Here is a 24,938-nt window from a genome sequence, read left to right as displayed (position 1 = left end):
CAACTATTTCTGTATTTCATTCAGGGTCCCACTAAACCTATGGATGGTGTTTGGATTCCTGTTTTATGTCTTTTTTTGTTCATTTTTTACTCTTTTGTTTATGTTAATATGGGTACTTAATTATTTAAGTATTAGTCTGTTTTTTATTAGTTTTGTGTATTATGTTATTTCTATATATCCTTGCTTATTTTACCATGTTCCTTGTGCCTTGTCGGTGGTTTCACAAGAGGAGGGGCAACCTGTTCATCACCATCAAGGGACTGCCCTCAGCCCTCTAAAGACTGAGGGAATGTACAATCCCTTTCAATTCATTGAATGCACTTGTTGGTGTTGGGGTGTTCTTATGATTATTACTATGCTTTTGTGAATTTACTGGATTTTTGTGACCTCAATGATCTGTTATTGACGTTTTTCTGTATTTACTAGGGGGAAACAGATTCCTTTTTTTTTACCTCCTCTTTGCTCCATCAGCTGCTGGCTTGCTGCTGCTGCCGTGCCGCATAATCCACACTTCACTAGCCTACTCCTCCCCCCTTGCCCCCTTGCTATGCGCCATAGTGAATAGGGGGGCTGAATGCACCCCAAGGAGATATGGTTGCTCCTCCGAAACCCGTCTTTAACGGTGATACATTAGGAATCAAATAACAGTTGTTTTTTTTACCTCCTCTTTGCTCGATCAGCCACATGATCTGCATTTTGTGAGGCGCTTCGAACGTTTTAAAGTCACTGCCTTGTCTCTCTTCTCCCCCAGACATCCTCAAACACAATTCAATCTCTTGCTATTCGAGTAATATTTTCCGTTTGTTTGTGCTAATGTGATCTTTACTCTCAGTTTTTTTGAGACTTTTGAATTTTCCTACTTCCATTATCTCTAACCTGCTCTGCATGTGTATCATGGGACTTGCTTCCAATGGTTGTAAGTATGACGTGACTTGCCCGTCTTGCAGAACGTGAAAGTGTCTCTCTGTCTCTCTTCAAAAGACCTCTCTTCAAAAGATTACGTCTCGTCGCAGGAAAAAAGTCTCGTCCCAAGTTTTTTTTTTTTGTAATAGAGAGATGTTTTTGGGACTTGTTTGCCTTGGATTACCTTTATTGTGTTAAGGTTGCTACTTCAGGGCCTTTTGAACTCTTCAGCAGTTCTTGTGCTATAGAGCATTTTTTTAAATAAATATTTTATTTTGTAAAGATTCTTGTCTGACCTGAATGTTTTACAAGCTGAAGACTGAGGGATCCTTCCTTTTGTGGGTCTTTTTGCAGCATTTTTGGGGACTTTGTGATAAGGAAATTCCTTACCAAAAAACAGAGATATTGTAGTGGTTATAAAAGGGTTCATCTCCTTTGCTTTGTGGGCACCACAGTAGTTTGATGGCTGGCACTAATGCCTATAGATTTTGCATGTTCCCTCTGGGTCTGTACAGGTTTTACTCCATCATCCTGATGACCTGCTAGTTAGGTGATTCCAGGTTATGCAAGAGTATGCATATGAGTTGTTTCAATTGTTGTCAGAATAAGTTCCTTCTTTCCACAAGCCTACAATTGGATTTCCTGCTTTAAAAAATGACATATCATTGTGATAAAGTACAACATTTTAGTATTATTGAGGCATTTTTACTGCCATTGAACAAAATGCAAAACTGGTGAAATTTATATTAATTGTGAATTAAAAAGAGAATAATCATCTCCATACTGTGTTTTCCATGGGTTCAGGTTAAATGCATATATTGACAAGGTGTCCCACAGCTGTCTAGTAGAGCCACTCATGCACCATGATGACAAAGGAACATTCAAAGAAATTCTTGCATAGAACTGATTGAAAGCATGGAAACAAGTTTCCAAGGTACTGAAAATCTTTCAAAAACAGGAAAGTCTATTATAAATTGATTCAGTGTACCACAGGCTATAAGGGATGGGCATTAGATACAGGACCCCTGTATTACATCATTCCTTGAGAGACATCTTACATCTTGCCTGAAGAAGGGGCCTGAGTTGCCTTGAAAGCTTGCATATTGTAATCTTTTTAGTTAGCCAATAAAAGGTGTCATTTTGCTTGGCTTTTCTCTACATTCATAATGGCTAACATGGTACAACACCCTAGTACTTGAGAGACAAAAAAAGAGTGGCAAAACAAAACTTTTGGTAATAAAGTTCAAAACAAATCTCAGCTGCCATTTATATGTAGACAACTCTGAGCTCATAATGCAGTCCAATTGCTATGATTTTCTTTTTGAATGGAAAGAATGCACCCGAGTATTTGTCTGAGAAAGTCTTGAGGATAGATTTTGACATACATATTCAAATGTCCCCTTCAACGATCTAAAATGGTCAAACCAGTGTTTTGCATCAAAACCCCCTTGTTGCTACCAGTCCTTGATCCTCTCTTGTGTCTCTGGTTTCTACAAATGCCTAGAAAAGTATTAGTTGCACCCAAAACAACAGCTATGATTTTTTTCTATTCTATTTCTTTTCCTTACTATCAAAAGCAAATTTAGGAATGTTCTACAACAAACCAAGCATGAAACTGTGCAGCAGCTAGCATGTTGTTAGTGTTTATGGTGGGCTCTTAAGTTTCATCTTCCTTGTGAATTTGTTTTTATTAATTTAGCACATGCAAGGGAAAGTCAGAATAGACACTCAAACACCCCTATTAGATTTTGATCACTTATAAGATTAATTTGAATAGTCTAGCAAAGCAGTCAGATATGAGCCAAACAATATAATTGACTCACCTTTAGCTGCAGTCTGAACTTAGACTTAGTAGCCTGTAGTTGTGCATAAACCCATATGCATCTGGAACACACTTTTTTAATAATAATTTCTACATCTGTTGGGTCTCGTTAACATGTGCTGAATTATTTTGTTGTGCAATACAAATTTAATTATTAAGTATATCATAATATGTTAGCACTCACAATGTAAGGTGCCATATGAGATAATAACTGATTGACTGAAAAGCTTTTATATGTTTTCATTTTGACTAAACATTACTCAGTGAGTCACTAAGGATTAGCAGGATTGGAAAATAATGAATGGATGAATAAATCTTTTATGGCAGTTAAAAAGAAAGGTTAGTCATGTATTTTCATATCTTTACAAAATGATTCAGTACTGAAAAAAAGACAAACAGAAAATGACTAATTTGATAAATATGCAACTTTTGCTTTGACCTATGTAAAAATGGGTGTGGTGCATTCTCTTTTCTTTAAAAATACTACTCTAATGGAGTCTACATTTCTTTACCTAAGTTTTTTCTCCTAATTTAAAGCTAAATATGTCTATCCATCCATTTTCCTAACCCGCTCATCTAGGGCTGGGTTGTGGGGCAGCTAGAGCGTATCCTCGCAAACATTGGCTGCAAGACAGGAACAACACCTGGACAGGGTAACAGTGCATTGCAGATAATCTTATCTTGGAAGGAAAAATGTAGAAACAAATTAATAATCTAAACCAACCTGGGGTTTTGCTTTGAAAAGTATCTCTTTGTTAGGGCAATTGATGTTCCTTTGTTTATTCCAAAGGACTACCTATATAAATTATTGTATGGTAGTGCAAATGCAGTAAAATGCCTCATAATATAACATCACATCAAAATTGTTTAATCCAAATAAAGGTTTCTGGGTCCCAATGCCAGTCTCAGCAGCACAGGGTACAAGGAAGGTAATGATAATTGTTTGGCTGACAAACCTTTCGATTGTGTGAATGTAAAGTTTTCATTGAGCATTCATATTAGTTGCACAGAATTTTCTACCTGCTGCTCACAACAGTTCATGACTGACTGAGGTGGTCATTTTTTAGCAGGAATTGGAGAACAGGGTTGATGAAGGTCAAAGTAAAGTGCTGAGTGGCCATGTCAGGATCCCAGTAATGTGTGCTCATTTTTAAAATAAAAATTTTGCATTTTACTTACAGTATTTTCTGTTGTTTCTAGTAATAATCTTGCCCACGAGAATTTTGCTTCTTTTTAGTTGAGTGTTAGATGATTTACTGAAGAAAAATCCAAGGGATTGACTGGACCTCTTCCAACTCTTGCCATGTCTCACTAAGCAGAGTGGAGACAAATCAAAATTCCATGGGGTGTCTTCCATATCCCAGCAGCCACCAGAGGCATCACTAGCTTTAGCACTTAATAGGGACTTAGCCTTTTCTCTGATAATGTCGTTAGTCCAACATATATGGGAGGAATTTCCCAATTGAAAATTGGGGTGGTGGTGGTGTTGTTGTTCCCTGTGAAGTTTTCACGCCCTCATTCATGCATATCGGAGCACAGAATGAGAGGAAGTGGGTCTGAGCCTTCAAAGATAAGGGGCTAGTAGGCTATGTTCATTGAACCGGTTGGGAGGGGGGCTTGTAAAAGGTCAGGGTCTGAAGTCCTGGAAGTTCCCCTCTAATGATGTCACTGACAGCCACCTGTTTTTTTGTCCTCTCCTTAGTTAGACTATTTAAACAGATACCCTGAACCACACAATGAAGAAAAAAAAAAGATGGTGGTCTGAATGAACAAGCAAAACATCACTAATAACAAACGTAATGGTTTGGGAGATGACATTTCAACTCACTAAGCTTTGGTTTGCTAAAGATGAGGTTACAATTTCTTAAAAATCACTGCCATTTTAACCCCTAGTAGACTTTCTTTCAAAATGCCTATAATAGGGTCATTTTTTTTAAAAAGATGGCAAACAAGAAAGGGACACACATTCCATCATGCAAATTGTATTAGTAACTACTTATTGACTTTTGTATAAACTTACTGTGAAAGTTTCAACGTTGATCACTTTCTTATATTTGATTCTATTATGTTTGCTACACATCAGGCTTCCACTAAGAAGTTCATCTTAGTTTCTGTGTAAACTGCGATTCCTCTTAGTTTCCATCTGTTGTGTTTACTGCTGAGCTGGAAAAGGTCTTTTGAATTAACTTCCTCTGTGCCCCTAGGACTTGTAACACCTGAATTAGTCTGCCAAGTTGAGTTATCTGTTGAAGAATGAGTTAGCCTGCCAGAAAAAGTAAGTTGTTTTGTACATGGATGCATTTGATTGTACTTTTTCTGCACAGTTTGCCTTACTGCTGTGAGCAAGTTTGTGGCTCAGAACTCCAAAGGCAGTCTCATGAATACACATGCAGAATGTCAGCATAAGCTGTTCATTTTGTGGGCTGCATGCACTTCAGTTCCCGTAAGGTTTTTTTAGTGCAGCTGAGCACTGGTCAAGGTAGGCTTTGATTTCCTCCCATCTTAAGGTCATTTCTGTGGGGGAGCAGGAGTATTGCCCTCAACAACATTACTCAGAGCTAAAGATTAAGACTATTTAAATCTACATTGAGAAGAACTTTACTTGAATATTTATTATATTTTAAATTAAACAAAAATAGATATGGCCTCAGGATAAAATTAGACTTAGGTAGGGTTAGGATCTTTTGCACAGATTATTTGGGGGATAATCTGATACCCTAAAACCAACCCCTAATTGTATAATTCGATTGGGTTCACCCATGCTCCCTCTAATGTACTAGAATGCTAACTATTATATTCAAGGACCAAAAAATTTGATGAGAGGAAAGAATGTTTTTAGGATGTGAGCAAACAAATGGTTGGGAGGCAATCAATCTAACACACTATTGCATTCTCTCGCTAAAGTACTCTGGTATAGTGTTGAGGGTCATGTAGTTTGAAGATATTAAGATAAATGAGGAACCCACTTAAAAATTGACTGAAGCACGGCACATTAACACTCTCATCATATGCTCTGAGAATGATCGAGACTATGACACTGACACTGACACATATTTGTCTTCACGGTCATTCCAAATATACATTCAAGCAATCTTCTGGTCGGAGCAGAGCTGGGCTTTGAAGTGGGACTGGGTGTTAGTGATTCACAATCTCTGTCTCAGTCATTCTTGCAGCCCAACATGAAGTAACAAGTAGATTGAAACACTGCATCAAGTTCATACTATCAAAAAATATATTTTTCACCATTATTTTTCTCCCCACTCACATCACTTAAAGGGGCTAGGCAAGCTAAACACTAACTAAACCAGTTAGAGCGAAAAAGTTCACAACCCATGGAGATCAAAAACAAGAACACTTACAAAAGCTGGAATCCAAAGACAACTAGAACAAACATGAGCAAATTTGGAGTGAGGAAGTGAAACCACTCTGTCCAATATAAAGGCTGTGTACAGTCCTTCACTTCTAATTTTGGAGTGATTTTTTAAGATGAGGTGGATTTGGTTTGTAGCTATATAAATTAGTCTGATAAGTAAGGAGAAAAGTAGCTTTACATAGCCAAATTATTAAGAGATGTGCTGAAGTTTATCTATGACTTGTATTTCCTATTTGTATGTTATTACAATGTTATTGAAAATTGATTTAGCATTTAATAAACTAGGGGACTCTTCCTCCTGCTCACTTCGCTCGCCAACCCCCGGGTGGGCACTACATGCTAGCCATTTCGCGGCTCTGCTGCTCGCGTATGGGGAAGAGGATGTACAATTTAAACAGATTGTTATTTTCATGGGAATTGTTACATATGCATAATAGACCTAACTATTTTACATTGCAGTGAGTAATTATCCATAGTAAAAATAGTAAAATGTAATAAATCGAAAAAATGTGTTTCATGTTGAATTAGAGGTATTCGTTGTGTTATACGTTTTCGGTCTGTTTGGCTTTGAAATTAACATGCAAATACTTTTTAAACTTACACTTTTATTGCAAAACTTCAATAAAAACAACATTTGGAATGAACTTTTCGTCAATATCGCATTGAATTTTGATTCTGTGTTTGGAGTTACAGCGTGACAATGCAACGTATAACTGCTTGTGAGTGAATATCATTCTTTCTCTTTAATAAATAAACTGACTTTTTCGAATGTTTGTCCCTGTGATTTGTTAACTGTCATAGAAAAAGCTATTCTAATGGGAAACTGTAAATGTTTTAATGCGAATGACATATCAAGATCTCCTTTGGTGTCTAATGTTATCCACGGAAGATATGCTACATTACCTTTTTGTCGCCTGTTAAAATTTTACATGTCAGAATTGTTCAACCAATTTTGAATAAAACTAATCTTGTCCTATTGCATAGCCCATCACTCATACATAAATTACACAATAACATTATGATACATCCTTCTTTCAACAGTAATTTGGCCGGTGGAAGACCGGACGGTGTTAATGGTTGCAGATGTTCTACGGGCTATTGTAAGTTGATGTTTTCATCTTCTACACCATCACCACCAACTGTTTCAGCATAGTCTACTGATACGCATTTAACCAATTTGCCATGTAACCGATAATTTACATTTGATTGACTTCATCGTTTCTCTGTGCTAGGATTGCCTGTGTACTCATTTCTTCTGTTGATAACCCTTTGGGATGAAATTCTTCAATAAGATTTGGACATAATACGTCTACTTTTATTAGGAACTTAAAGTGAGGAAAATATAAAAAATTATAAGAGCTGAGAGAGCTCTGACAAAAGCATTCACACGAATGAGAGGTGAGAGGACCGTGGGCATGAGCCATTAACCGTAAATGGTTGAGAGGAGGAAAGGCCTTGAAAAAATCTCTTGTCAATAGTCTCGTCTCGCTGGACTTGTAAAAATCTCTTGGCAATAGTCTTGTCTCATCTCAAGATTTTCTTTTATAATAGAGAGATATTTTCAGAGATCACTTTTTCCATTTTTGAGTATTTTGAATATCAAGGAACAATTTGGTGTCATCTTGTTTCTGCCGAGTTCCTAGGGTTATTTATATTTTGTTTTGGTATTTTCGCTTACCACAACACCACTTTGAGGCGCCTGTTGTCAAGATGCAACTCCTGGTTGCTGAATGATGTGGTCCCTGAAATCTTACCGTGTGATATCACCAGTGCAATGCTTTTAAAGCCAATATCCCATATCTGTCTTCATCTGTGATTGTGGATATCAAAACAGTGTTGTGCGATACTGTGTTTCTGATCTTGAAATTTAAAAATTACTTTTTGGACTTTAATTTCATTAGTGTTTAGGATTTGGAAACAATTTATTTAGAATTCCTGGTTAGTGACTTTGTTTTGATTTTTCATTAACACCTCATCTCTTGGTGCTGTCATATTCCAAACTGCTCAGTTTGCATTGGCAACACAGTATGGTTTGTTTAGCATAATGAGCAATGAATTTTCTTTACCAGATGGTCATTATTTACGCAATTTTGAAAAGAGGACTAATTATATGTAACTCAAAACAATGTACATTTTATGTTATAGGTTTACATTTACAAGTTTTTGCTGATATACAGTTTGAATGCAGTTTGCTTTCCTCCAGTATTTTTATAAGGACTTTGATTTCTTCCTTCATCCCAAGAACATTCATGTTATATCAGTTGGTGATTTTAACTTGGGCCAATATGACTTGTGCATCTCCGTATGAATGTGTCTACCCAGTGTTGGACTCTTCTCCCCACCTGGGATGGCTCCTTGCGTTGAGTACAGTCTTATAAGTATTGGTTTTAGCTCCTTGAGGCTCAGAAAAATAGATGGATGGAAAGATTGAATTAAAAATAATCAGGTACATGGCAGACAACTATAAAGTATAAGTAGTTCTATGCTACTTGCACTTTCACACAGTATATGTTCATTAACTGGCTCTACCTGTCTGCAACCCCTTAATGAAGCAAAGTGAATTTAGATAAGGGACGGATAGGTAGTATTGTCTGAACCATTAGTAAAGATGTTCTTAGTTATTAAAACTCTAGATTCTGCTTTAGGTGAGACTTTAGTCTAGGGCTATTCAATTACAATTTCAGTTGGGCCAGACTTTCAAACCAAGAAATTTAGCTGGGACAGACATTTTCAGCAGCTGCTAAGTAACAGATAATAACACATTTTAAACCAACATAAATGAATGAATTGAACAACAATTAATGTTTATTCAGTTTCCCTTTTACATTTGGTCACATGTATCACAGGCACATGAAAAAGTGCATAAAAAACAATAAAAATGCTATATCTGAACAGAATCTGAGGTAGCAGAAATATTTTTTCCACTTTTGAAATAAAAAATAAACATTTTGGTTATATCTGACCTAAGCATACTTCAAAGTGCATAAAAACAAAATTGTGCACAGTATTAACATTAACATTTGTTTCCCTTTTGAAATAAAATACATTTTGCAATAAAATAAATATTTTGCTAACATTTGATCCATACACATCTCAAAATGCGTAAAATCAAAAAAGGTGCACAGTATTAGCAATAACATTTGTTTCCCTTTTGAAATAAAATAAATATTTTGGTCATATAATAATAATTATTTACATAACGCTTTTCTCACAAATCAAAGCACTTTGCGCTCCACCCAGAGAAGACCTGGGACATGAACTCATGATTTCTTTACTGTGAGGCAGCTTCTCTACAGTTGCAGTACTGCGTATATGTAACTCCTTCACATCACAAAGTGCATTTAACAAAATAAAGAAAGAACTATCAATGCTATCAAAGTTACCAGTATACAAACATATAACAAGTGATAACGGTAACTAACACACAAGAGTGCAATGTTAATTGAACAATGATGGAACATAGGTTCATTTTAAATTACCACATCTGTGTTTAGGCATGGCTTTGTTATACATCTCACATAATGTTGATACTGTGACATGTCTGGCTACTGCATAGGATGTGGGATGGAGTCTTGGGGGAAAACACTTTGTGAGGGCTCAGGGTACCTCCCTAGAGAGAGCTGAGTGACAGGATCAGGACATCGTTTATAGAGCGGCACACCAAATAAAAAGCCAGTTGGCATTTTGAAGATTCCCCCTGAGAAGCATGTGTCTTATCTGACAGGTCGTCACAGTATCATAGACTACTACCACCATATCTAGGCTCAAAGCAATGTGCTTCATTGTGGGCTGAATGTTGCTATGCTATATGCAGTGTTGCCTTCATGGTTTGTACTACTGTGGAGAATTATGTAGGAGTTTCTGAAGACTCAAGAAATGTGTTTTTCTCATTTTTTCTCCGTGTTTCTGGCGGGAGCACAGGCTGGGCCGCATGTGGTTTGCGGGCCACCATTTCAATAGGCTGGCTTTAGTCTATAACATTTTAAGGTCATCTTAATTCAGAAGTGGACCTTAATGATTTTGTTGGAACCAACAAACTACTTAAACAGGAGTATTAAAGATTTCAGAAACTCTGATATTCTCTGTTTTTGTTTAAGATGGGTATGTTATTTATGTTATAGTAATTATGATTTTGTGTTCTTTTGTAGTAATGTTGCTGGACACATCGGACTCAACCACTGAACTGGGCTGGAGAGTATATCCAGATACAGGGGTGAGTGTTACTCAAATCTAACAGCCATGGGTAATGAAACTTAGTTTTACAGTTGGTTCTTACTGTTTTGTCTCTCAATCATTAAACAATGACCATTAAAATTACAGGCTCAGGAAACTTCTATCTATCCCCTTTCTTTAGCCAACCTCTCTTTTAGAAGCATAAGAAATATTGAAAGAGTGTTGAAAGATACTAAAAAAAATTACCAGATTATTATTACGAAAAGACATATTCTGCCTAGTTAGAAAATTCTTTGTTTAGATTCCTATTTGTATAATTTTATCATTAATAGCCCCTAAATAATCAGTTTTCTCATTTAACAGTCTCACCCCCAGGGTCTGCAACAATTTTCTCAACAAATGTCTCCTTCTGCATGTCCCATCTGTTCAATATCAGAAAAAAAAGTCACCACCATACTGTGCTAAATGAGAGTTTTGCTGTTTGCTCTTGATCTCCGGCTTTGCTTCAAAAGGAAGCATAATGTAATAATAACAAACCAAAGGTCTTGTTCCAGTAAATTATTACAATTATATTTTGTCATGATGAAATAGTGTCCCACAGTTCTAGAGTCCTGAGTTTAAATTGCAGTCACACAGGAGTATGTATGTTCTTTCCTTGTTAGAATGTGTGACCCTCATTTGAAAGATATGCACTGCAGATGAATTGGCGAGTCTAAACTGACCCAGTGTGAGTGAGTGTGAGTGTTCTCTACAGTGCACTAATTCCCTATCCAGGCTGAACCCCGCCCCTTGTACCTGATACAACTTCTATAGGTTTCCGTTCCCCAACCTCCAATAAGTAAACAAATGGCCGTTTTATAAGGAACATTTTTGTTTACATATTGAATGCCTATACAGTATTCAAAAATTATATACTTAATATATACAAAATTGTTTCCTTATATTCCTATTTTTAGCGTCCTGATTTTGAATGCAATGATTTACAGTCTTGGTTCATTTTGGAGCCCCTGCAGATAAGAAAGTAATCTATCTTCTATATAAAAAAAACCCACTAACATCTGTATACTCAATCCCACTGATCAATCTGATTGGTTAGTTTGGCTTTGGTGTGATTAGTCAGTTTGGCCTTGTTGATGCAATAAAAGAGAAAGTGTGAGTGTGAGACACATAAGGAGGAAAAGCAGCATGGGAGGCATGTGGAGAGTCACCTTTAAAGACCTTTAAAGTATAAAAGCAGACAGAAAGTTGCCTCAAAAATAATGACAAGAGTCTGAGAAGTAGGCTTTACGTGAACATACTTGAGAGATAGAGCACTGGTGAAGAAACTTTCACACACGTAAAACATAAGTAAAACATAAAGCATAAAACAAACATACAGAAACAGCTAAACAATTTTCAAATTTATTATATATCATTTTCTAATTCATTCACCTTTCATCCATCCATTGTTTGAAACTGCTTTAAGTAGCTGCAGCTTTGCACCATCAAAACACAGCAGGAGTCCTGTCCATTTCGTTGCACACTTATGTGCACACACTTATTAACAAGTGGCAAATTTAGAGTCACAATCAACCTAACCTGGTTGTTTTTGTATGCTGAAAGAAAGCTGAGAACTGAAAGACCATAAAGAAGGAACATGCAAATGCCACAAAGACAATGAACTCATGTCACCGGTGTTGTGAGGCTTTGTGACACTGTGCAACTAAGCTGGGCCCGTTTCATTCTTATTTCCTTAAAAATCAAAGCATTTTCTTTCAAAACTTGAGGAATAAATTAATTTAATTTACCTCCAATCAGACTATAGCACCGGAGCACAACTGCCTACACGTAAAAATCTAATGTGAACCATTCTAGCTAAATGTCTAAATTCATTTTTTTAAGCAGCCAATGCACACAATGGATAACTTCAGCTTACGGTACTTATCAGAAAAAGTCTTACATTGATTTTAATGACTATATAGGTACATTTATTATATTACAGATAGTAGTCTTTAAAGAAACAGGCTCTTTGACCTGATCTGTAGAATTCAAAACATTCATGCCTGTATAACTTTGAAAAATATGAAATGGTCCAGATGCTGATGCTACAGTGTCTACAGAGGATCAATGTAAAAACTGCAGCATCTTTAGTAATGGATCAGTCTAGAAGCAGTAATTAGAAACACTAGACTCTTTTGTTATCTTTACAGTCTTGTCTCCCAGTGCATCCAGGTCCAACCGTTCTTTCCTCATCATGTAGCGTGTCCCATCATTCAGTGTTCATTTGTAATATTTTCTGTTACCAAATAAGTAATGTTGTGGCGGGGGTAGGACATACATCCAGTTTAGTCTATAAAAGGAAACACACAGAGAAAGGTGAGGTTCACAAAACACCTTACAACTGACTCCATTCTGGACCTCATGTGGTACATCTGACTTAACCTGAATATCTCTTGATATTTTGTTGATATTAAAAAAATAAAATTCTCTATATGTTCAATTGACTTGCAAATTGATAAATATTTCATAGAAAGTCAGATAATAATAAAGTCACATAACATATGACTATGATTCGTAATTATAGGCAGGTAACACATACTGATAGTAGCAGCTGGAACTAATTTAGTGACTAATACATTGACAGAGTATTAAGGTCAACCAGAAGACAGTGCAGCCTGATGAACCTAAGCTTCTTGATTGTGCTTTAGACAAAGAAACAAAAGTGTTTTAAAGAGAATAGTTTAGAAAGATACTATAATGTCAAGATGGGATAAATGAATAAGTACATAAGCAGAGACAAAAGAGGTAGAGGTAGATATACACTCTTAAAAATAATGTTTCTGGGTTGTATGGTTCCTCATTGAACTCTTGCTTGACAAGCACCATTTCATTTCATTCATAGGTTCTTCACATATGAAGTTGGTTCTTTGTGTTTTGTGAAACTTCCTAAGACTTAGAAAAAACCCTAAATCTTTAATGTTTGTAAGGCTGCTTAGATGGACACTAACAGGTTATGAAAACGTGCACTTGGCCTGTGTTATTGAACATATGCAGCAAGAGTCCTTTTAAAAGGAGGACTCATTAACATTTCACAAATTTATTACGATCTAGTCATAGTTATTTACTGCATGGAACCCTTTACAGACCTAAATAAATAAAGGTTCTTTCTGGAATCTTCATGTGGTTGGGTCTTTTGGGAACCAAAACTGGTTCCCCTATGGCATCACTCGGACCTTTATTTTTAAGAGTGTAGCTGACTGGTGACATGGAAAGACAGACAGAAGGTTGCTGTGGTAGTAGATACAGATATCTATCTGAACAATACAATATCCCTGTAATTGTCTTCTGCTGAGACTTTTACAGCCTTAACAAGTTAGTGATTTCTACGCACACCTGCTCCTTTTAAATTATGTAATATACAGTATAAATGAGATTCTCTTCTTTTTCATTACATTAAGAAAAGTCATGGATGAGTCATTTTTAAAGAACCTTGCATTGTTAGAGGAGGGTATCCTGTTACATTTGTGATGTTTTTTCCTCTTCTGAATTGTTATATGTATTTATGTTTTCAAAATAAGAACTTCAATAATTCCAGTTAATAAGAGCTAGTGATAATCTCCCAAAATGATAGACATCTTTGTCTAATATGTTTTGTTGCTGACTGTCAGTAGTCTTTCCCTTTTTCAGACCATAAGGAGTGATCAAAAACTTTGAACCTGAACCTGAGAGGGATGTTCAGTGATTGTAATTTTGTAAGTGGCCAAAGATTAGCACCTGCTTAAAAAAATGTGTGAATTACAAGCTTCCATATATGACATATTGGATATGTTTCTTGTTTCAGTTCACATAAGTGCCAAGACTCAAGTATTGCACAATCATTAAATTTATATCTTCCGATTACAATACACCTTCTGAGATTTATTCTGTGCTAAGACTAGTATCCTTCAAGTCAAGAAATGGCCTGTAGAATTCTGTTATGGCAGGATGTCTATCAAAGATAGCCAAATTTCTGTCCAGCGTTCAACAACATCAAAAGGAGAAAGTGTTGCAATTGCTGAGTGAACTGTTATATATGTGCACTGTGTTATTATTGAATTACAGGGTTTGATTATGCCACCATGTGCTGTAGGTCTGCTTTTTGTGAGATGAGCTTGATTGCTTTGGTCTGAGAAGTGTAAAAGAAAAGAAGAAGACAATAAAAAAGGTTTTTAGAGTTTTGCACTTACCAGCTGTCAGCATCTCTCTCTTAGACATAACATGAACTATAATAGGGAACCCAGGAATGACAGCATGTGAGATTGCACTAGGGCTGTAATAGGGATCAGGAGATGAAATCCGAACCAAAATGTAGAAAGAATCAAAGGATGTAAATGAATGATGCAATACATAAACCAAACAAAACCAAACTACTGGCAAAAGCATGAAGTTATGGGGTTTCTGCTTTTGGCTCCGGTCTGCTTCGAGAGAGTGCAGTTTCTTAGGTATGGGCAGGAGCGATGTCTGCCATCCATCCATAGTTGAGCTCTAATGTTTAGGGCAATTTCCAATGGCTTTATAATTTCTTACAGTCCAAGGATTCCAAAATAAGATCATTCAGTTTCCAAACATGGATACAATCTTTGCTGGCATAACTTAAATATAAATAGTACACCATAAGTATTGACCATAAACTGACCATCATACCACGAGATACACCTACTCTGTTCTAATAGCCAGCTTGAGTTGTCTCCACTTATCTGTTGCCGTATCCCTGTCAGGTTGCTTATGTGGCAGTAGTGATTCTCCCTGACAGCTGGTCTGTGTGGCTTCAGCTGTATTTATTTATGGCCGTAGTTACCCGTTTTAAATAAATTTATGTGTATGGAATAAACCTAACAAATCACAGTGGCACTCTTCAGACATTTGACTACATGTTTGCATAGGTCAGACATGGAAAAGCAGTGAGGAAAGCTATCAAATATCTCCATTTCACTTCATGGCTGCAAATCTGCTCTGCAGCATTGAGCATTGAAAGGGAGGCCACATCCTCTCAACTCTCCAAACCTGGACCCAAGTAGCTGATTCACATCTTTGTGAAGATCAAGTGTGCAGTATCAACTATCCATTATCCAGTCTGAAAGGCTACCTGTGTGGGCCACACTATACCAAAGATAAAGGGAAATTAAATAAAAAGATTATGTTATAATCCTATGCATGCATAAGAGGGTTAACAAAAGGTGAGTTAAAATTTGATTTTAGGGAGATCTCATTGCAAGAACTTTGGAAAGGGGATCTCTTTCTCTACAGCCTTTATAATGACATACCATGACATTGTTCTTCACCCCTCTGTGTGATTACTTAAAAAAATGTCAGCATTCCTTCACCTCTTCTGTAGCGTAGAATTCCTCTTGTATAATCATACACTTTTATCCAATACTCAAATATCATAGGGTTTTCTGACCAGGCTTGTTAAGTGACCCTAAAGCTCATGTGTGTTTTCCAACCAATATAACAATTAACAAAGGATTCCTGTTGTTAACTGTACTCTTTTTTAGTGTATTAATCTTCTAGCTTATTTTTCAGTCTAGCTTTAAATTTGACCTTGTGCAGTCAGTTACAGATGGAGGAGTGAATAGAGATACAGTATATTGGTGTATTTGCCTCAGTTCTAATGTATCATTTTAACTCAACCAAACAGTAATGGTAATCACTTGCATGTCAAGAAGGAACAAATGAATCATCTTAAAATGACAGAATATCTCTGTATTCATCTTACCATGTCCAAGATGGCCTGGGCTTTACAACTAACAGGGAAAAACAATGGTTCAAGGCTGTGATCTAGCTGTACTTAGTATAAATTCAAATTGATTTTCTGGTGCAAATTTACAAAGGGTGAGCTCTACAACCATCCATCCATCCATTTTCTAACCCGTTGAATCTGAACAAAGTTTCACGGGGGTCTGCTGGAGCTAATCCCAGCCAACACAGGGTGCAAGGCAGGAACCAATCCCAAGCAGGGCGCCAACCCACCACAGGACACACACACATACACACCCAAACACTAGGGCCAATTTAGAATCGCCAATCCACCTAACCTGCATGTTGTTGGACTGTGGGAGGAAACCGGAGCACCCGGAGGAAACCCACATAGACACTACCACAACCTACCACTGTGCCACTGTGCCGCCCACTCTACAACCAGTAGGTATAAATTACAATTTAGATGGTGATTACAAATCAACCCAAAACTTAGATGTTTTTGTCAAGAAAAACAACTCTGTGATACAATTTTACTGTTCACACATTGAGTTCTGTTACATTTAAATGTATATGTTTTTTTTAATTTTGTGAAAAGAAAACAAATGTACATTTCACCATGTGCAATGCACATAGAGGATCATTACTCCTTTGCTTTTTTTGCTTGACATCATCAATTATTGTTTCTGGTTTTATCCACAGTGGGATGAAGTAAGCGTCCTTGATGATCGTAAGCAGCTGATCCGAACATTTGAAGTCTGCAACATCAACTTGGCCAATCAAAATAACTGGCTAGCCACACCCTTCATTCAGCGGGGCTCTGCCTCACGGATGTATGTCACTATACGTTTCAGCGTGCGGGATTGTGGAAGCGTACGGAATGTGGCGTCTTCATGCAAGGAGACATTCACTCTATACTATCAGGAGGTTGACAGTGAGCAAGAAGCCGAACAGAACTGGGCCATCATGGTATGTATGAGAAAGCAAATGAAAAGAGAGAGTGAATAAGTGGCTGGCAGACAGACGGACTAAACTTAAACTCCAACACAAAAACATGCGCGTAGAATGGATTTGTATGAGATAACAATAAAAAAAAGAAAGCAGGATTTGGCTCCAAATAAGACACAGTTGGCATTTGTCTCTTAAGGTAGCTGATGCTGAAGCACGGGGCAGCTGGGTCAAGATTGACACAATTGCAGCTGACAAGAGCTTCTCTCAGGTCGAGCAGAGCCAACCTCACCAGTATCAGCCCAACCGGCGCCAGAGAGTAAATGAGAAAACTCGCAGCTTTGGGCCACTGACTCGGAAAGGGTGAGTGCTGTTTACTTTGCAACCAGACTAACTCTTGAGGTCACCAAGTAGGACTGACAGAATTGCTGGATCTAATTGCTGCACACTGAATTACTAGTTAACTCTTATGTAGTCAGTAATAGCCTGATATACCAAAAGACAAAAACTAGAGACTAGAGACCCAAGAATATACCCGTACTTGAATGCGTTTAGGTTAGCCTATTCCCACTTTTTCTCCTTTTTCTACTGATGACTGATTTGGTATTAAGTGGCTCACACTACTGAATTGTGAATTCAATTACATGACTGTAATGAAGTTCACTGGCTTCCTCTTTTTTTTCCTCCAGCTTCATATTGGGCTTCCAGGACAGTGGGGCATGTGTTTCCCTCATTGGGGTCTCCCTCTTCTACAGGAAATGTCCTGAAACATCTCGATACCTGGCTGTATTCCCCAATACACCATCAGGGCCTGAGCTGTCTGCCCTTGTCCAGGTGGCAGGTACTTGTGTGGAACATGCCCAACCACAAGCTGCCAATCCCCCAAAGCTGCATTGTAATGCTGATGGAGACTGGATGGTGCCTGTTGGGAGCTGTGAATGCAAAGCTGGATACGAGGCCGGGCAGAATGGAACATCTTGCACTGGTGAGAAGAGATTGTGGATTTCTCTGTCTACAGTATGTGCCTTGCTTTCTTTTAGATTCTAGTTCAAACATACTGTAATCTTCCCAAGAATACTTTTATACTTAAAAAGGGTAGTGTTTTTAAACTTTCCAAGAGAAGCCTTAATATTTGTATTCTTTCCATCTTCTTATATAAACATATTCTTCTTGCTTTTAGTGTCCTTGAAATCAATCTTTTTGTTTTATTGTTCATCTAAGAACATATGTATTAATAACACAGCTTTTACCCAGTCTCTTAATTCATTTGACACAAGTTTTACATTTTTAATTTGCTTGGTTCTCTTATTATCTATATATATATATACAGTGTCCTCCACTGTTATTGGCACCTCTTGTAAAAAATAGTAAGAAGAGTTAGAAAAAATCCGTTTGCTGAAGACCCATCACCTTGCACTGAAAAAATGAGAAACATCTGACTTTTAATTGAAACAAGTTCATTAAGAAAAACAAAGCTCTCATCAAGAAGTAAATATTTTTAACAAAAACACATGTGCCACAATTGTTGGCACCCATGGAAATGAATGTGAAACAATGCAACTGAAGCATGTTTCCCATTTAAATTGGACAAGTTGATTGGAATGTATAGGAACTTTCCAGCTGAAATCAATGACTTCCTGATTAACTGGGATGCAAATGTGAGGAGGCACAAAACCAAATTTTCTTAACCAACCATCATCATGGCAAAGACAAGAGAACACTCAATCCAAATGAGGGAGAAGTGTATTGCCCTTCATAACTCAGGGAATGGTTATAAAAAAACATCTACTCGCCTGAAAATGCCCATTTCTACAGTTAGGGCAGTAATAAAAAAGTGGTCATCAACTGCAACTGTGACAAACTTGCCTGGAAGAGAACCCAAGTTTATTTTACTCCCACATACAATGAGAAGGATGGTAAGAGAGGCAATAATATCTCCAAGGATCACTGTTGGGGAATTGCAAGAAAAACTAAAATCCTGGGATTATCAAGTCTCCAGGACCACCATTAGATGGCATCTCTAATTCAACAGATTATTTGGAAGGTATGCCAGAAAGAATCCTTTTCTGTCAGTTATCCACAAACATAAGCGCCTGGAGTTTGTAAAACATTACTACAACTTGACTGGAACCGTGTTCTATAGTATGATGAAACAAAAATTGAAGTTTTTGGCAATAAACATGCAAAGTAGGTATTGGTGTAAAAAGAAGGATGGCTATAATGAAAAGAACCTTGTCCTAACTGTGAAATATGGTGGAGGTTCTATGATGTTGTAGGGCTGTTTTTCCTCCAAAGGCTCTGGAAACATTGCTAGGGTACATGGCATCATGGATTCCATGAACTATCAGGAGATTATAAATCAAAACCTGGTTGCCTCCACCAGGAAACTAAAGCTGGATTGTCACTGGATCTTCCAGCAGAAAAAATGATCTGATACACATGTCCAAATCAACCTTGCAATGGTTAACTGACCACAAAATCAAAGTTCTGCGATGGCCATCTCAGTGCCCTGACCTGAACCCTGTTGAAAACCTGTTTAGTGAACTGAAGAGGAAAGTACACAGGAGAGGGCCTAGGACCCTGGATGATCTGGAGAGATTATGTAAAGAAGAATGGTCTCAGATGCTATGCTCTGCATTCTCCAACCTTATAAAAGGTCACAAGAGAAGACTCTGTGCTGTTATATTGGCAAAGGGAGGTTGTACAAAGTATTAAATGCAAAGGTGCCAACAATTGTAGCACATGTGTTTTTGTTAAAAATATTTATTTCTTGATGAGGGCTTTGCTTTTCTTTGAATGAACTTGTTTCAATTAAAAGTCAGATGTTTCTCATTTTTTCAGGGCAAGATAACAGTTCTTCAGCAAACAGTGATTTTTGTCTCTTCTTACTAATTTTTGCAAGGTGTGGCAATAATAGTGGAGGGCACTGTGCATATTATTATATGCAATAGACACTATTAAAAAGTTGAAGGTTGGCAGGATGGTACATCTAGTTCTGTAGGTGTTCACTTCAAAAAAAAGAGTTTTCAATATATCGGCATTTAGGAGTAAAACTCCGTCAATAATACTGTATACCCAAAATGTCAAAAATGCCTTGACAGACTTGATTGAAATTTTGTGACATTATAGAAAAAAGCAAAATTAGCCAACCCATTTTTTTTAAATTTGTCTATTATTTTTTTGGATTTGTTGATATTTATTAACATTATACAAACTTACATGCTCAGCGCTGCCCTGAGACTGTGCTTTATGCAAATAAAGGATGCAGCAAAAGTGATTGACAGGTCGTGCAAATAGCACAAGCAACAAACAGGATGGACAGACGACTGAAGACAGGGTGGTGTACTAGAAAGAAAAAAAGAGACACAATCTTGTTGTGAAAGGAAAAAGAAAGTTCAGCTAAGCTCAAGGGTGATGCAAAGCCCAAAAGTTAGCAAGCGCCTATTTTTCTTTTTTGCTGTTGACTAACGGCACTTTTAGATGTCTACCGGCTGTCATCTTGGTTATCCATTCCTCTATGTTGACCTCCGGGCCCACTCACAATGCTGAAAAATGATCCCCCCTCCTATCGCCACTCTTCAATCACGGTGCTGCAACCTCAAAGGGAAAAATGATGGTCTTAGATAGTGGCTCCTGGATTTCTAATGGAGAAGCCACAAAAATTGTGATGTGACAATTGATTTTGCTGCCCCGCGCTTACATCAATACATTAGTGTAACACATGAAATACCAGCACATATGTATATTAATTTCAACCACTGCTCTGCATATACAGAGGCACTCACATCATAGGGCTAACTACATGCTAAATAGTAAATGCATTTTTTAAAAAGTGTGAATCTATTTCTTTTCTGTTTGCAGCAGCTTTAATAAAAATTGAGGAGTATAAGTAAGATCACCCGAGATCATCTGACACTTTTTAGACATTTAAGTACAAAAATCAAGAGAATCATCTGTAATTTGGAAATATTTAGTTTTAAAAGTGTACTGTGCAAACTATTAAACCACTGCAGCCAAACATTTACACAGCCATTTAAAATGTAACCACATGGTCTATTATGAAGTGTGCATAAAAGCTAAGCAAGCAGCACTAAGTCCCGGTAACATTAGGCCTACAAGACAAATAGCCATTAATTACCTGTTTACCCTACCACATGTCTGTATACAGCAAGCTATCAAAAGTAAAATCAGGTAACAGCAGTCATTGAGTTTTGTTTAAAAGGGAATAATGTTTATTATATTTTATAAGCACTAAGAGGCTCCGCCCCCTTCACTCACCAACCCCTGGGGACAGACGCTTGGTATCCACTATCTCAAAGGGTGTCGGGGCTCTCCTCCATTAGAGAAGGCAATTACATTTAAAGAGATGGAATATAGAAAAGTATGCGGGCAGTGGGAAGAAGACGGTTGGGTCATTGAGTATTTGACAGAAAATCAGTTTCTTCAGTGTTTCATTACAACTGTCTATTTTAAATACCAAAGAATAATAAAATGTAGTTAAAAGTAAAAGTAAAAAAGTAAACATAGAAATGAATAAGTAAAACATAAATAAAAAATTTAATTACATTAACAACTTGTCAAAAACAATGTTATGAATTACTTTATCCTGTAACTCACATTCTATAAACCTTGCTTTTTTGCATTTGTGTTCGCACTTTGTTCGGGATATTTTTCTTTTTTTCATTTATTGGACAATTCTCTTTGTTCTCGATTTTTATCATATGTAGCTCTTTTTTCTTCATTTTCTTTTTTTCGATGTTTATTATCCACTCTTGCTGCTCTTTTTCTTTCACAATCTACAATTCAACGTTCTTGAACAGATAATTTACTTTTCTGCCTTGCCATTATAATTGACTGCATTGAAGCACTGAGAGCATCACGGGGTGGTACAGAGAGTATGTGCACAGTAGGAGTAACAATTGGGCGAGCAGTGTGGAGGGGAGTGGTCAAGGCTGAATAACACGGAGACGATGGAAAACTTTTTTAATATAACAAAGAGATTTGTATATCAGTAATTCACTGTATTTACTGTATTTAGAACAATGAAAAAATTATAAGTATTGCATCTTTATTGTAAAACATAAAAAGAAACATTATTAAACACTAAATGTTTAATTTTTCAAATAATCCAGCATTTACCAATTTCTTATAAATTTTTAAATGATTCTCTGCACAATTAAAATTGTACTGTACTGTATTTAAACAGAGCACAGGATATACAGCTAGCAAGACAAGGTACATTTTTCATTGAACTGTAATTGAAATGAATCACTATCATAATATCAAAGGCAATAATCATCAATTATTAATATTGTCATAATCATGCACCACTACTAAAACAGCTCATTGTACTGTACGCAGCACGTACAGCAGACTGTAAATGTCAATGTTGTATGTAATAAGTTAAAGTAAGCCATGATTCAGTGTATACTAGTTTTGATCTAAACCCTCTAAAACTCTGTAATGGTATAAGATTACAGATTAAATTTTTACATTCAAATCCGATTGAATCTACCATTTGTACAAAATTCTACAGGGTGAATGTGATGAATGGACTGAAACCATTGGTAATATTACTGGTTTGTGGGTTAATTTGTTTAAACATTATTACATCGTCATGGAGTCAGTTTATTTAATATATTTAGATTACAAAATATTTTTTACAATATATTTAGTAGTGTACCTTGAAGTTCTAAAATAATGGATGGAGGAATGAAGGGATTTTAGGAGTTATATAATCTTCTGTGTTTATTTAAAAAGGTGGAATTTTCCTTTTGCATACCTTTTTAGGGGGCTGAGAAGCAGTGGAGAGTTTTTGAATAAAAAGAGAAGCCTGAGTAATGGGTGTGTCATTGATTTAAACCATTTGGCTGCAGCCACATTTCAGTAAAGGGTTGTTTAATAATTATAATGAAAATGTTTTGTGTATGCCAGCTGTTTTAATTGAGCAGGTCCCTGAAATTAGGTTCAATTCCATTCTTTATAAAATGTAAACAAGATTTTTTAGTTTTGGTCTGTTGACTTAGAAATTCACATTATAGTTTAACTAATCTCTGAATCCCCCAATGAGTTAAGTGGTACATTCCAGTCAGGGCAGTTAAGAGTTAAAGCCAGGCGGGCCAGGTTGCTAAGATAACTACAAATATAAAGAGTTTGTTTTAAAACTTGCTTGAGGGTTTTTTGTGTGATTTACTTAAGTATTTTTAGAAAAATAAAACTATTTTTTATACATAATTTTTACATCGATAACATTTAATTATTTTAAAGTAATTTGAAGGTTATTCTTCTATGTCTCCAAGATCTACATAAACCCCAGAAGACACAGGCTATTCAGATAGGCTGAAGAGAATTGGTTCTGGGGAAATTTTTTTCCTGTTTCACCAAAGTAAAATTATGTTTATACCCCAACTTCCCATTATTCCTACAAATTCTCTGTTTCAATTCAAAAGAATACATTAGTTTCTCCTAAAACTGTGTTTTGCAGTGACCATCAACAAAAGCCAAGACACAAGGAAAAGTAAGAACTTGCTGAATATGTATATTTTTCAAGTCAAAAATGTTAGCAAATTTCGATCTCCATCTTGAGATTACACACATATATCAAAACAGTGTATCTATGTCATTTTAATAAGAAAAAATGCAGAAATTATGAAAATCAGCCATTTTAAAAAGAGACCGTATGTGCGCTTCACTTTTCCATTCGTCTTCCCTTTCAGGGCCAGGAACATTGGTTCACCTTGAGAAGTCGTCTACAAATGCAATTATTGATGTTATTGAAGAGTAATTCATCATGCGTTAAAAAATTCAATAACTGGTTTGTGGTGCTTTAGTCTGTTTCCTTGTATTTAGGCCCTATTGCACACTCTGCCTTTTCCATTTTCTGAGCATTCTCTTTTATTGTGTGTTCACAGGACACAACATAGAAACTGCCATATGCAGATGGTTTGGCACTTTCATAGACTTTTATCTATACTAATAAAAGGCAAAGCCCTCACTGACTGACTGACTCACTCACTCACTCACTAACTCACTCATCACTAATTCTCCAACTTCCCGTGTAGGTAGAAGGCTGAAATTTGGCAGGCTCATTCCTTACAGCTTACTTACAAAAGTTAGGCCGGTTTCATTTCGAAATTCTACGCGTAATGGTCATAACTGGAACCTCTTTTTTGTCCATATACTGTAATGGAAGGCAGCAAGATGGCCGTAGGAGACGGAGTTGCGTGTCGCATCATCACGCCTCCCACGTAATCACATGAACTGACTGTGAACTCAGTACATAGAAAAGAAGGAGGAGCCCCAAAGAGCGCTGAAGAAAACATTCATTACACAATTGACAAGGCAGCGAAACAATAAGAAGCGAGTGAGTGACGCATACAAGCATCTTCATAAGACACGAGGTATAAAAAAGCACGGTGTAAACCGTAAGTTTAAATTAAGTTTATAGAAATGCTCCCGCTGCCATTTGCAATACCATATTCGCGAGATACAAGTTTAATGAGAAGACACGAGGTATAAAAAAGCACGGTGTAAACCGTGCCCTTAAATTAACTTTATAGAAACGCTCCCGCTGCCATTTGTAATGCCATATTCGCGAGATACAAGTTTAATGAGAAGACACGAGGTATAAACGAGAGTTTGGATAACTTTGTAACAGAGTTAAAATTGCTGAAGCGAGAAACTTTTAACTGCCGGGCACGGTGTAAACCGTTAAGTTTAAATTACCTTTATACAAACTCTCCCGCTGCTGTTTGCAATGCCATATTCGCGAGATACAAGTTTAATGACAAGACACGAGGTATAAACGAGAGTTTGGATCACTTTGTAACAGAGTTAAAATTGCTGTAGCGAGAAACTTTTAACTGCCAGGTCTTAGCTAACATTAAATAAACCCGTGGACATCGCAACATCACACATGAGAGCAGCTCACGTGAAGTGACTGAACGCAGCAGGCGTAATCACTTCGATGAATCAAACCTGTTCAAAAAACACATTACACAATTG

General features: G+C 36.8%; 1 protein-coding gene across 1 annotated transcript in view; it reads left to right on the top strand.

Annotated features, from left to right (window-relative positions):
- ephb6 (eph receptor B6) overlaps positions 1–24,938 on the top strand; it is a 148,713-nt gene that overhangs the window by 57,676 nt on the left and 66,099 nt on the right. Inside the window, exons 2-5 of the mRNA XM_028809958.2 lie at positions 10,247–10,311; positions 16,689–16,955; positions 17,134–17,297; positions 17,624–17,919. Of these exons, the coding sequence (XP_028665791.2) occupies positions 10,247–10,311; positions 16,689–16,955; positions 17,134–17,297; positions 17,624–17,919 (792 nt within the window). The remainder of the gene's footprint in view (positions 1–10,246; positions 10,312–16,688; positions 16,956–17,133; positions 17,298–17,623; positions 17,920–24,938) is intronic.

Source organism: Erpetoichthys calabaricus, chromosome 9 (genome assembly GCF_900747795.2).
Source record: "Erpetoichthys calabaricus chromosome 9, fErpCal1.3, whole genome shotgun sequence".
In the NCBI taxonomy this organism is placed as follows: Eukaryota; Metazoa; Chordata; class Cladistia; order Polypteriformes; family Polypteridae; genus Erpetoichthys; species Erpetoichthys calabaricus.
The sequence above is the reverse complement of the archived record's forward strand: the minus strand, read 5'-3'. Positions and strand labels throughout refer to the sequence as shown.